Below are 14840 nucleotides of genomic sequence, written 5' to 3'. Positions count from 1 at the left end.
AAATCCCATATTATATCGCTATCGCAATATTGGGAAAAACTATTGCAATTAGATTGTTTTTGCAAATCATTCAGCCCGACAATAGAGTATGAATTATGTGGAAATTTTATGTCGTCTGCATACAAATCTCTCTGGAGTTTTGCTTCTTTCACAGCAGACAGCCCACTCCCCTGTTGAAAAGCCAGGGTTTAAAAATCCTACCTGGGCACACATTTTTTTGCAGAAATTTCCAGGCTACAGTTGTACATGTCAGTAGGAGAAAAGGTGGCTCAGCAGCTAACAAATACAACCCACAACTACAGAGCCAAATCTGAGCCTAACAACATAAAATTTAACAACTAGGAGTTAAAAAGTTTGTGCTTCCAAACAAGCATCATTGGATGGACTAGACTGCAGTGTTTAGGCCATCAGCTGCATCTTGCGATTGGTGAGTTTTTGTGTAGGTTTGCTTCACTCTGAATGAGGAAAATAATAACCTTTTTTTTATAATAAATGTAACAGAGGAAACATTTAATAAATTTCTTTAAATTACTGTAAAGAAGACATATAAGGGTTCACTATAATCATCATACTGGTGTAATTTTATGCATCAGAGGGTTGAATTAAACATGCAGTAATTTAGAGAAGATTTCAAAATATTGCGATATATATATTGTGTATTGAGTAAAAGATCACAGAAAAATGATTTTTCAAATCTCTGTGTTCACTTCTTTCTCACTGCACTTCTTGTTTTAAGTCTTGTCTCTCCTATCCTGAGGTGTGTCATGCTGCTACTGGCTTGTGCAGAGGTATTTCATGATGTGGGCATTCACAATAAAAGCATTTGGGAAAAAATAACTTTGAGCTTTTATTGTGAAAAAGTTGACAGAAGGAGCATGTTTATCATCCATTTAATTTAGCTTTGGCTGCTGTACTGGTAAGTTTAAGCAGCTACAGTTTACTGCTGCTTCCTTGAGCTCGTTTAACACCACAGTGAGGTTCTTTGACTCATCATGGACTCAATACAAGAGAGTCATGCGTTAAAACACACCTGTACATGGTGGTTATTACAGCCATCAAACTTGGAGAGGACAGAGCACATGTTTTACCTGTTTTTTTTTTTCTTTGTGCTTAATAACAACAGCACAAGAGTGAAGTTCAGTCAGTCAGCTGCTTGTAATACCAGAGCAAAACATGCTAATGACTGGATTCAGACTGAGCCGCTGTTTGTCACATATCACTCTGCTGTGCCAACGGGGTGGCTTATCACAGGGGTTTTTCCCAGGTGCACATGCATCTGAACAGATGGTGATGGTGTTGCAAAAATCCGTTTCGTGGCAGAAATTCTACCCGTGACAGTATTGAGCTCAACTTTTTTGCTGTGCTCGTTTAAGAAGTGGAATTCGCCATTCAAATTCCTCAAAGACCATTATTGAAATCCTTATTACAATACTTTTAACAAATAAACCAAGCTAACCATCTTCCTGAGCACTCATGACTAAAAAAAAAATTGATTTGAAGCAAATAAAGAAGTGTTTGAAAACAAAGAAAAAGGCAAAAGTACAAGGCACGTATTTCTTCACAAGGAGGATGGAACTACGTATCCCACAGTCCAGTGCGATTCACTTTATTTGTTGTTAAAATTGGCTTTTCCAGGTTTCAAACTACATATTTACATTTTTTTACACTTACCTTTATTCTAGTGATCAAATTTGAAATGCTAATGTCGTAATACTTCGTAGTTTGAGCTTTTTTCCATGGCAACCAGAGACCCTATCAATTAGAGATGTCTCTGTGGTACTCAAGAATTGTGGGTTTTGTAGTTTTTCTGGTTTTGAGTGCAAATAAACTATGTTTTTCTTAAAAGGAGGTTGATATCTTGCAAACTTTGTCCTCTACAGAAGCATATACCATTGTTTCACTCTGAGGTAGCTTGCGGTAAGTCTAATTTGCATACATCCGATTAAAATCGAATCCGCCATGGAGAAAATTTATGGGATTTTCAGTTTTGGAGCCACACTTTTGAGCTCTATTGATTGATTACTGGTTTACCGCCCTCCACGACACAGTATATTGTGGAACGAAAATATTGCAAAGGCAGTTTTTTTCCAAGATTGTTCAGCCCTTCTGACTTATGACACTGTGGTATAAATATGCATTTTTTGTAACAAAAGATTATATCCACATCGCCCAACCCTAATTTTATAACATTTAGTCCAAACATCAAGAATGTAAAAAATTTAAAATCTATATTTCTAATAGCATTGGGTAATTGATCACAAATTAGATTAAATCGCAATATGGCCTGTGGCAATTTTCAAATCGCAGAAGGTGCAATATTGCTTAAACCTGAAATTTGTGCCAAAATACCAAGTGACATTTTTTTAGAATAGTCTGTAAAAAATCCTACTTTCTTCATGTTTGTACATTTTTCTTACCTAATATGAGAATGATATAAAAATTACCACTCCCTTCAATATTAAAATTTCTATCCATTTTGCAGTAGGAGTCGAGATCAGCACAGTAAGTTATCAATAAGTTATCTGTTGGAAGTAACAAAAGATGCGGACCTTCAGAAATAATCGCATTTTCATACTTAATGTTCTCTAATGATTTGGGAAAATAATCTAATTGCGATTTTTTTTACCCTTTATTGCGATTGCGATTAAATATGCAATTATTTCTTAAGTTCCTCATCTCATGCATTTTCTGACAAAAACAAGCAATAATTCATTCTATACTATAACCAACACAATATTAGTTTGAACTAGGGCTGGACAATTTTGAAAAAATATCTAATTGTGATGATTTCAACTCATTTTGCATATTGAATATGAACTGTTGTATTAAAGGGAGTGATAATTTTAATATAATTATTATATTTAACAAGAAGAACATACAAAAACAGAGAAAATAGGATTTTTTTGTACACTATTCTAAAAATATGCCACTAAAATGATTGCATGATATGTAATGCATAATGTCTCTGCAGCAATAAAACTTTGAAACTGGTATGTTTTCACAAATTTCAGGTGAAAGAAATATTGCACCTTCTGTGATTTGAAAATTGCAGCAGGGCAAATTGTGATGTAATCTCATTTGCGATTAATTGCCCAGCCCTAGTTGAAATGCACACGACTTTTGCAGTATTTTGGTGGCAGTCTCAGAGGATCTCGATCAATCTGCTGTGTTAGTGATGCTCTGATTAGCTTATTTGCCATTTTACATTATGCATGCTGGAGTATAACGAACAGGTCAGAGCTCCACTGGCTGACTAAACACATCACGAGTCTTTGATGGCTGCAGAGGAACATCTCGGTGCCATTTTGAGTTCAATCTCTGTCTCACTTTCTCCCACAGTTAAAGAAAATATCTGTGACACAGATAAGAAATATGAAATAATGTTCAATCTCACATTTGTTAAGCAAATATTGTTTTACTAACGACTGTGCTTGGACTTAATTCAATGACAGTCCCTGTTTTTTAAATGCCAGAATGTATTTTTTTCTTTTCCTTCATACAGTCATCACATTTCTCTCCCTGTCAACTCAGAAAAACAAAAATCTCCCCCTCTCAGCTCATTGCTCGACTCCAGCATGACTCATGGTATTCCTTCCAATCAGAAGCAGCCTCCACTTTTTCCATGTTATGCTCTTCATCATCCTCCTGCTGCAGTTTTCATTTACCCTAAATCATCATTTCATCAAAAATTATGAGCTCTGGTCCCGGCTGCAGAGATAGAAAAAAGTCAAATGAGTGTGTGAAAAGGTGGAGTTGTTTGGGTCAGATGTTTGATCACTGCCTGGATACATTTTCTAATATTAGAACGTTTCCTTGATTTGCCCGGTTTCTCTGGTGACTGCTGAGCACATGGCCCGAGCAGCAGCCAATCAGAGCACGGGATTAGCTTTCCCTCTCTCTAGCAACAGTGAGTTACTTGCTGTCTATTCATTAATTATTTTCCTGTGGTCTCCCTCAGCCGTGTGGACTCTGCTGATAGCAAAGTGCTCCGTCTCTCAGTCTCACTTTGGTTTTTCTCTGCTCTCTGTCGCTCTGTGCTCTGACTGACTAAAAAGTCTTGAAAAAGGGGGAAATGGATCCTGTGACGCTGAGCCTGACAGCTGTTTCTGCTGCCGCTGCTGCTGAGCCACTCCACTATCAGACCAGGACTTACACAGAGACGACTCTTCTCTCACCTCGTTTGACTTTTTCTTCTCTGGAGCTAAATAATAAAAAAGGATTACAGCATGAGAGCGCTCCCCCTGCACTGCTTTTTCTGTCACTTCTTCTAGTTTTCGCCTCTTTTCTGCTGCGGTGCTCTGACTGTAAACAAAACACGGACTCTGGAAAAAACGACTGGACTTTTTCGCTGGTTGAAGATGGGGGGGGGGGTGTTGTCAGTTGGAGGCAACACTGTGTGTTTGGAGTTGGGGGGGGGGTAGAGCAGGTGGAGAGAGGAGGGAGGGGGGAGGGGGGTTTAGGGTTGGGGGGGGTTATGGTGGTGTGAGGATTGCGGGCTGTGGTTGGGTATGCCAGTGCCACGTGTCTAGCCTGGCACCTCTTGCTTCTCGACTCGAAAGGATGTTGGACCGAGAGTCTGGCTGAGCCTGTCCGGCTTCTCTCTGAACCAAAAAGTGGGGTGAGTGTTGCACTCTACTGCATCCTGTTATCACCATACCTCTTCCTTTTTTTTATATTTCTACAGACGTTAGTCTTACTCACGAAGGTTTGCAGGGAATGTGCGTTTGCTTTCCGAATGTTGTGTGGAGAGAGGGGATAATCTAGAGCAAGGTTTCGAAAGCATGCACTTTGGCATTCAAAGATGCAAAACGGAGCATTTAGGTTTAATTTCTACGCTCTCACATTGTTTTATTTAAGCGTCTGCAATGCATCACTCAAATCATTGTCCATTCAGGAATGTTTATGAAACGATTGCACAACATCGGGCCTCAAAAACCAGGCCTTTGGTTATTTGGATTTGGTCATTTCGGGAAATTGGCCCAAATAGCTTTTGGCTTGCAGGACCAAAACTTCCATCCCTCTCACCCTCTAATATGCCTTTTCTCCTCTCTGGCATCCTCTCATCCCGTCCAGCGGGGTTAACTGGACCATCGTCCTTGGTTGGTCCACAAACCACAGATGTCGTTCTTAATCTGGAAACCCTAATCTCCCTCTCTTCCTCATTCTCGGTGTGCTCTCTCGGTGATATAACATTTTAAATTTGAACTTTTTGGATATTATTTTACACAACTTAAAATCTCAATGAATAAAGAAGATGCACCATTTTTCCTAATTAGATACCGGATTATAATCTTCGCAGTTTAGCCGAGGAATTTAGATTTTTTTTTTTCCCCCAAAATGAGTTTCTAAAGGATTTGAATAATTTGGTTTAATCCAACCTTTTTAAACGTTAATTATTGCCTATTTGTGTGCTTTGATGTACTGGGATACCTATGAGGGAAGAGTCGTTATCTGTCCCTGATGACCTTTACTCTCTACATTGAAATTATACAACAACTGACCAGAAAAAGTGATAAGATTGGATGAAACATTTGAGTTTAAGTGGTAATTTGGGATATTGTGCCAGGTTCTGGTTACTCTGGTTGCCTGTTTTGTTGAATCATCTTGGTCCAGTATGATTTAGCTGTTTTGACACATTGAAGCCGAAAAAAAAGGTTTCTCCTTTTTATGCATCTGAGGGGGAAGCTGTTGCAAAGGTTTCTGCATGTTTCAGAACATTCTGGTTGCCCAACGGCCGCGGTGCAGGTCCTACTTTTCCTTTGCTCACACAATCTACGAAATTTAATTCCTTGCCATTTTGCATGAATCTTTTCAGTTCCTGATAATCGCCCACATTGTGGTGTGAGTTAGACCAGAGGTTTATTTCACAGTGAAACTTCTTGCTCCTGTGGAAAGTGTGATGCGTCATTGAAGGCTGTGCAAGTGTGTGAATGTGGAGTGGAGGGAATGGAGGCTCCCATCCAGGGACTTAGTCTGCTGTTGGTCATGACGCAGCAGCATCATCCGATCTCTCCATCCTAATCGAGCGCTACACCATTGCATGGAGCTGCCGCAGTTCGCCATTTTCATGCAGCGCTTTAAGCTTCACATACTCCGTATAGCGTTTTGTACATGGTTGTTTTTTGTATAGAAGTAAAATAATTGAGATTATTCCACTCATTTCATAATTTTTCTTTTATTTCTGACCCTAATTCAAAACTTTCCTTTTTCTTTCTTTTTTTGGGTTTTATTGTGCCATGCAGGTTGGTCATTATCTCTGTCCGGATCATGTGGTAGCTTGAGAGAACCTCAGAGGATTAAGGACCTTCCCACTCTGCCACTCATTGTCCAATCAGACCACTTCTTTTAACCGCGGAGCCGACGACACAGGGCCCTCGGCTTGCAGAGAATCTCCTACCAGGCTGCTCCAATAGCACCCAGCCAGCAGGTTTCCGCTGCTTGAAGGAGCATGTTGCCGACGCGCTCCCTCTGCTCCATCATCTGGCTCAACCGGGGTATCAAGCTGCGGAAAGTGCACCAGTCCACCAACATGGGTCAGGTCTGAAAACCGCTGCAGACACAGTCACAACCGCAGCAGAACGCTACCTTTTTCAAGTTTTAAAATGCTTCTAAGCTTCGGGTGATTCCCCGTCCTCCCCTCACCCTCCCCCCGTCCGCCTCTGAACCAACACGGACACCGGAGTTTAGTGACTCCACAGCCTCTTTGGTTTTCTGCTGTTGCAGTGGGACACGCGCTGCACTACTTAATCCTCTGTTTGGTGGCCATTTTGATTCTCGCCTCCCAGACAAAATGGCGGCTGAAGGTTTTCAGTACCTCGCCCTCTACTCATTCACCAAGGACCAGGAGGAGGACTTGGACCTACAGCCCGGGGACCTTCTGACTGTCAGCAAGGCGTCTCTGCTGTCCATGGAGAACTACGAGGAGGGCTGTGAGGAGCAGCCGGAAAGCCTCGGCTGGCTTCTCGGGTACAACGAGCGCACCAAACAGAGAGGAGACTTTCCAGGGACGTACGTCAAGTACGTGGGCCCCGTCAAGATGGTTCTTCCATCGAGTCAACCCCGCTCCCACAGACCCCTACCTGCTGCCCCAAGACCAGAGACATCTCAAGGTAAGAACCTTTTCATTCCAATTAAACTCTTCCACATACAACTGAGTACATACAGCTCTATTTATTCAGCTGAGAATATTTGAAAGTATATGCTTGTTAAAAGAACAAGTTTAAAGTTGATCTTCAAAATAAGGCTGCAGTTTTATCCATAATGTTTGAGTTTAATTCAAAGAAGAGAAATCAGCATGGGTTTGTCTCTTTAACTGCTTAAGTGTTTTGAATGTGAATAACACCACTGAGTCAAAGCTTCTGCTTCAAAATAACACAAGCTGAAAATCATATTATCTTTATATTACATTTTTTGTTTTTTTTCTTAAATTCAGCGTTTCTTTTGCTCAGTTCACAATTATGTTTAAAGTCATTGACATACAAACATGTATCTTTTAGGTTAAAACAATAACCTTCGAGGCACTCTATTTTAACAGCCTTGATTTTCATGATATGGTCATATAAACAGGGCTCCTGCAGATCCCTGAAAAGTCTTAAATAGTCAAGTGAGAGGTCTTAACTTTAGAAAGCACCTTGACTAGGACATCCTGAGCCAATCCTTTTTTTTTCTAGCCATCCTTATATGATTTTAATCATCTTCCTCCTTAAATTGTTGGATATTGGATATGGATATTTATTCTCCATAATGCAGTGTTGGATGTTTCTTGGGGGAGGAGCCAGACCCTTTTAATATTTTATCTGACTCACTGTGATTTAGTAAACTCTGTACTGTTGTGAAATATTTGTCCATTCCTCTTAACTACTGGGCTACCAGGCTGCCCACTTTAAAATACCTGCAACCCATTCTTATTTTAACACGCCTTCTTTGAAAAAAGCATTATTCTGCTTTTTAATAGTTAAACTGTGTAGAATTAGTTCAACACCTCTGCAAAAATCTGTGATGATAAATATCAATATACTGAATAGAAATAGAATAGAGCAGTAGATGTGCCAGAAATCATCCAATTTTGGAGTTTATGGCAGAACATGTCTTTTGCCCTTGACATTAAATCAGAAAATTCAGCCAGTTGTACCAAGAAATACTCATGCCTTTCATTTTTGACCATTCACTATGCAAAAAGTTGTTTTATTTCTCTCAGTTCAGGTCTTGAAATTTTCTTTAAAGTCGTAAATTTCATATTTTAAAAGCATGTAGGAACCCTGGAACCTTAAAATCACACATTGATGTGTTTTTGGTTCTGATGCATGCTCAAAGTGTGTTTTAGGTCTGCATGAGGATAAAGGTTTTTGAGCAAATTAAGAGAGCACATTCAATTTTTTTCTTGTTTTTCTATGACCGCGTGTATCCCTTTCCAAAGGACATCTAGGGCGCTCATTTCTACATTGTTTATGTTTTGTCTAAAGCTTTTTGATACCTTGGTGTATTTTTGATATCATGTATTTTGATGCAGTTTAATCTCCATTATTTAAATGAATGATTCTATCCAAAAGTACAAGACAAAATAGAGTGCTGTCTTAATTGCATGAATACATGCAATGCGTACGTATTTGAGCAGTTTAGACAGTGTGGAGGACTGCGCCGCAATTTTTGTTTATAAACACAAAAAATAACCAATAATTGGCACCCAGGATTTCTATTTTTATTGCGTGGTATCAAACAGGTCTTAATATGATTTGATTTTAACTGTTATTCTATTGAGTTTATGTTTTCTGGTATTGTGTGATAATCCCAACAACCCTAGCTCAGTTTTATTCATTTTAGAAAGTGCACAGTCTGACACAGCGGTTAGTGTTTTTGGGTTATTTCTTATAAACCTCCAGTTTAGTTTTGATAGCACTTTCACGTTTGGCAGTGACCTGGAGACGACCCTTTAATCTCAACTTAAAACACGTCATAAGCCTCACCTCACTGGACACACTGCACAGCTAACCAAACTCTCCCTGCTGAATAATAAAGGGCTAATCCGTCTACTTACAGGACTCTCCTGTACAGGTCTGCCATTGATTCTTTCTTTCTGTGTGGTCCCCTTTTCATTCAATATTAACATGTGTCTACGGTGTCCAAACTGCATCTGGGCTTATCTACACAAAAATGCTCGCCTCTCCTTCACTGTGACTTGTTATTGACTCTATATAGTAAGTCTACATAGTAATAGATCACACAGGTAGGAGAGAACAAGACAGAAGAGCCGTTTTGGACAAGTTAGAGACAGGCTTGAGATTTGTGTTTCATTAAAGGACATGTTTTAATTTGCATGCTTATATTTCTTCACTAAATGAGAGGTATTTAATATTTCAGGGACTACACCGTTAGTGATAAGACCTTCTTTTGCACCTCGCCTCACTCAGGTGAATTTAAAAACGAGGCACACCTAATATTTATCCAAAATGGTCTGAGCTGGCTTCAGCTTCAGCGTCCAACTCAAACAAACTCTTGGCACGGATCAGCCAACCTTCACAGCTCAACCTCAAGTAAAAACTTTGATTTGCTACCAAAGTTCCTCCATACACCCTTAAAAATTCTTTAATTTGCGTTCCCTAGTGTTTGGCTCCAATTGGTAAATTTATTGCTTCCTTGTATGGGATGCCAGAGAAAGAGGTGCATTAGGCCAAAATAGATAAATAAAAGTTTTTATATCATTTTTTAAATAAAACCATACATTCCTTCTCTGTCAAAAGCTGTATTCTCTTGTAATTCCCCAGTGTGTTTTATGACAGATGGGATAAGTACCACTCTGAGCAGGCAGGCTGTGAACTCTGAATTACCTCTGGTTGTGCCAATTGGCAATTCATCGAGTACACCAAAGTACACTGGGCCCCATTCAGATTTATTAGTTTAAGTTCTTTTCTCTGCACTTTTACGAACAGTCAGAAAAATGGGGAATATCATAAATACGTCAGAAATCTGCAGAGTTCTTCAAAAATAAAGTTTCTATGTGTCCTGATTTAAAAACACTGAGAGTGATCAAGCACTGGTCTTCACTTTGTGCAGCAGAGCCAGGTGAGGAGGAGAACAGTATCCCCGTGCTTTGACAGACAGTGAGACAAACCAGTTGGGCAGGAGGCGTTTGTGTCTGTGATGCAGAGCGACAGGGGCAGGAGTGTAACCCTTGGAGAGGGGAGGAGGGGGGAGGTGTGTGAGGATGGGGGAGGGGGGCAGAGCCTGAAGAAAAGATACCTTGGCTTAGAACCAAAAGTGCATTGTAGATTTGAAATGGTCAGGCACAAAAATTTTACAAATATCATCTTTATCTTCCCGAAGGCACGGCGGACGTGCACGTCATGTGAATAGAGCTATTGTTGAGGAGGCCCATTTACTGTTTGCAGGGATTGTAACATTTGGCATCCCAGGACAGCACACAGTTTGATGGTTAGCAAAGGCTGTTTAATCCCAACATCTGTCCTTACCTAATTAATTTAAGATTTCAACTTTCTGTCTTTGAGAAGTTCATAAAACCTAACTTTGGATTTCAGAACAAAGTTTGTGTACAAACTAGGGCTGTCAACACTTTCTAAACAGTATGCAATTTTAATTATCATTAGCATCAAAAATACACACCTTCAGACATATTTCTAGCCCAAGAGACAAAAGGAGCACTGTGCCAACTATATGTTGGCTTGCAGTTTGCTTGCAATTTCTGTTACTCAAAAACAAAAATATACTCAGCAATTAGTGCCTAGGACTGCTAGATTTATATATGTGGTATTAAAACAAGCTTAAATAGTGTTTGAGTTTTACTAGTATCAGATTATAGTGAAAAAATCTGGTATTAGGTTGACACACACATACTGAGGAAAATAAAGAAAACTTGTCGTCAACTTTACTATATTCCTAATATAAACCCATATTTACCTACAATTGGTCAGTTATCATACTCCGAGATGACAGATGGACCGTTTCATATATCCATTGAATGGGATATATTTAACATTAATCTGAGAAACCTTGTATACAAAGTGTTTGGGTAGAGCAGGACTTTTCAAAAAATTCTCAGAGGGTGATTGGACAATGTCACATTCATTATGGGCCAATCAGAGCAACAAGACAAATGAGGTGGTAGGCATGTGCAGTTTCAGTAACGTAAGCTCAGCAGTAAGGGTAGAAAAGTAGAACAGAAAGAGGACCCAAACTAAGTGCACCGCAAATACTTTCTTTACAACAAAAGCTAAAAATCTTCAACAAAAACTACTCACAAAAAGCAAAAAGTTCAAGGACTCAGGTGTGACAAATGAGACCTAGAAAGTGCAACCAATGTGGAGTGAAAAAACACAAGGGCAGCAGGGAAATAAGAAATCACAATCAAAGGAATCAAAAACCACAAAATAAAACAGGGAGGAAGGAATAATCTGAAACTAAACTGGGAAATACTAATAAATACAAGCACAAGGAAACACAGGAGGTGCAAAAAAATCTCAAAAGACTATGGAAAAATAGCAATCTCAGAAACAGCACATCAAGACCATGACAGTTAAAGCCTGTTTACCTGTAGTGAGAAGTGCAAATACATCTTCCCTGCCAAGAAAAGCTCTCAGTGTGAATCTTTGCACCTCTCTAAATGAAAAATTCTGTCCAGATCTGATTAAAACTGTCTATGAAACTACATCCATGCTGATAGCTTCAATGCTGTCTGTCATTACTACTTGCATGTAGTGCAGCTAAACCCCACCCATGACTACTGCAGACTCATGCTGGAGCAGACTGGGAACAGATCAAAAATATCTATCCCACCATTAAAGGCTTTTTTGAAGATTTCTTTGCCCTTTTTTAAATTAAAAAATTTGGTCCTGTTCTGATAAAACTGTTGCAATACTATAGATACATCCGAGCTAATCACTACACCTATTATTAATAATTAGGGGTGCACCGATTGCAATTTTCTGTCCGATCACCGATCTTTAAAAAGCCTGACCTGCCAATTCCGATTTTAGCCGATACCAATTTTTTTATAACTGACAGCATACACCTTCAATGTTCCAATCTTATTTTTTTTGAATAACATTGAACAATACCTGTGAAACAATACAAACTTGTTGTTTTAACTGCACATTAGGTAGTTCTCTCAAATATAAATGAAAAGTTTAAAGCATTGCTGTCCAAACTACTAAATTACATCAGTTCCTTTAGTCTTTCATTTTTCACATTTTAGTAGGTAGAGGCATATGAAACCGATCTTATCCACCGATCTTATTTACAAGGATCCAAAAATTAAGGAAATCGGCACCGATACCAATTTTGGCCGATCGATCGGTGCACCTCTATTAATAATTGCTACCACCATCATTACCAGCTTCAAGCACGAGTAAACCCTGCCCAAAGCTACCAACTTATTCCCTTTAAATGATACTGATTGGTCAGGTCTACTCTCAGACAGGGCACACATTTTTCAGATTTGAGTTTTTCAAGATGGATCTGCCAGATGACAGACATGAAATCCATCTGCTCTGCAAGGTTATAAAGATATTAGATTTTTAATATTCCACATAGGGTTGCACACAATTAGCCGACTAAGAAGTTTAATTCCAACTCCTTGGTAGTTGGCACAGAATTACAAGTCAGTTTGACTAATTCTTAATTTTTCTTTATCGTTTTTGGCCCACAGTCCCGGTCAAAAGCTCCATCTAAACTGTAACTCAGCTGACCGCCACTGTAGTAGCAAGTAGTCACTGTAGCTGTTCGTAATGACCACTGCCTTGTTGCCACAGGGCTCTATAACACAATGTAAACAGATAGCATCTTGTAGGAATGGTGCAGTTTAGCTCTAACCTGACACGCCAGATGGATTTATTTCACACATCCATCTAGTAAACCACTCATAGACAGTGTTTGGGAAAGGGCAGAGTATTTAAAAAGAACTTGGAGGGTGATTGGATGAATGCTCTGTCTGTCACGTCTTTACAGGCCAATCAGAGCAACAAAACACGTGACGTAGGTACTACCGAGCTGCGCCCCTACCGAGGAGTAAACTCCATGGAGAACTGCATAACGTGAACCATGGCGACTGTAGACATGTCAGTACACGACTTTTGTCGTTTTTGAAAAGAAAATAACTCAATTCTGTTCTTTGTTCTTTTAAACCAGAAATGTCATCAGTTCTAATAAAACTTATGCTTTAGCAGCATCCATGCTAATCTCTTCCATCATAATTGCACCGGCCTCTTGTTGCTGCTTGCTTACGTCACAACTCTGCTGCGCCCGAAAGTACTGCCCCTCGACGCTGATTGGACCTGTCACTTTCTAACCGGGCCCAAACGGTTCAGATAAGAGCTTTGCAAGATGGATTCGCCAGTGAGAAACATGGAAACGGGCGTATCCATCTGCTTTGCAAGGTTAGTTTAGTATTATTTTGATCCATAAAATAGGACTAAAATTGACCAGAGGCTTTGCCAGATTATACACACATACACCAGCAGCACTGAGTGATGATATTCAGCACAGGGATGTGAAAGTTAGCCTGCAAAGAGGATTGAAAGCCAGCAATGCTAGCTCTGCTAACTTTAGCCACATTCTGTAAACCATTTTCACATCGTTTTGGTATAAAGTTGGTATAAAGGATTTGTCTACTTGGATTTAGCCTAGTGGGTTATAATAACAGTTACAATTTTTAGTAATCAGATGTGACATTATTCACCAAGTAACATGGCTAATATGAAGACAGTTCAGCCTTTATGAATAATGTGTCAGTAACTGCGACAGTCTGTTTAATGAGAGATGGCTTCTTTCTTATCATTCCAAGTGTAGCTTTATTGTGGTTTCACTTTGAGTCAAATTTTCTAATACGGTCAAATTTAAAAAAGACTAGAATTAATATATCCTTCCTTCATCAAACATTGCTGCTACAGCCGTACTTTGGCATCCTACTGTTTTTGTCCTGTTAATCCATACATAGTATCTGTCTTTGGAAACATTTGTATGTGGAAACACTAGAGGAAATGTTAAAAGGATTTCCTTTGCAGAAATATCACATGGTCTTAGAAACCCTACCCAGATTAAAGAAACAAGAACTTTCATTTGCATTTAAAAAATCAGGTTAATGCTCAGAGTTGCCAACATGCTGACTTCTCCAGCACATGTAAATGTTTCCATGTTTGCAAAATGCAAAGCACAAAACTTATGCTGGACACAGGATGCAAATTTCACAGGTTTTCCACTTTTTTCGATTAAAACAATGAGAAGAAGATTCTTGATATGTCGATGATGTTTCAGAATCTGTGTGTAAAGTGCCTCATGCATCTATCTGTTGTAATGAAAACAATTTCTTAGGACTATTGTTAGAAAAAGCTTTGAGGTAGTAAACTAACACATATATCCAGCATAGAGGTGCACATTTGGTATCAGTGTTTTCAGTAAATGATTTAAGTGCACTTTTTACCACAAATTATGGCTCAAACTAGTTTGATTCCTGTTAAGGGATTTTTTACTCTGGGGCGAAAAACATTTCTCAACTTGCAGCAGAAATTATTCTACAAACCCAGCAAAACTTTTTTTCCCTTTCACCTCTTTTCTCTTTCTCCTTTCCCTGGCCTCACTTTAACTGCCTGCTGAAGTGAACCATGGCTTGGCATTTTTGCAGAACTCCTCCCTTCGTGCACCCCCCTCTCTCCCTCCTTTTTGCAGCCTCTCTCCCTGATTCACATACACGTCTGATACTGTCTCTGGGCAGCTATAAACCATGTTAGCGGGGCCAGTTCTCAGAAAGGAGAGGCCTCCACTCATTCTCCGCTCCCTGTGCCTTACCAAGAAAACACTTTCAAAGAACACACGAAGGGTGGGGGGTTGTCAGA

The 14840-nt window shown here is 39.5% G+C and overlaps 1 protein-coding gene across 3 annotated transcripts in view; it reads left to right on the top strand.

The window, feature by feature from the left end:
* Positions 1 to 14840, top strand: part of pik3r2 (phosphoinositide-3-kinase, regulatory subunit 2 (beta)) — a 59432-nt gene that overhangs the window by 8218 nt on the left and 36374 nt on the right. For 2 of the 3 annotated variants that reach the window (XM_041802709.1, XM_041802708.1), the window contains exon 2: positions 6243 to 7109. In XM_041802709.1, the coding sequence (XP_041658643.1) occupies positions 6791 to 7109 (319 nt within the window). In that variant the 5' untranslated portion in view covers positions 6243 to 6790. Of the gene's footprint in view, positions 1 to 4486; positions 4619 to 6242; positions 7110 to 14840 lie in introns of those variants that run through there. The other variant, XM_041802710.1, reaches the window with a different exon arrangement.

Source organism: Cheilinus undulatus, linkage group 13, assembly GCF_018320785.1.
Source record: "Cheilinus undulatus linkage group 13, ASM1832078v1, whole genome shotgun sequence".
NCBI lineage: Eukaryota > Metazoa > Chordata > Actinopteri > Labriformes > Labridae > Cheilinus > Cheilinus undulatus.
This window is presented reverse-complemented; position numbering and strand designations above follow the sequence as displayed.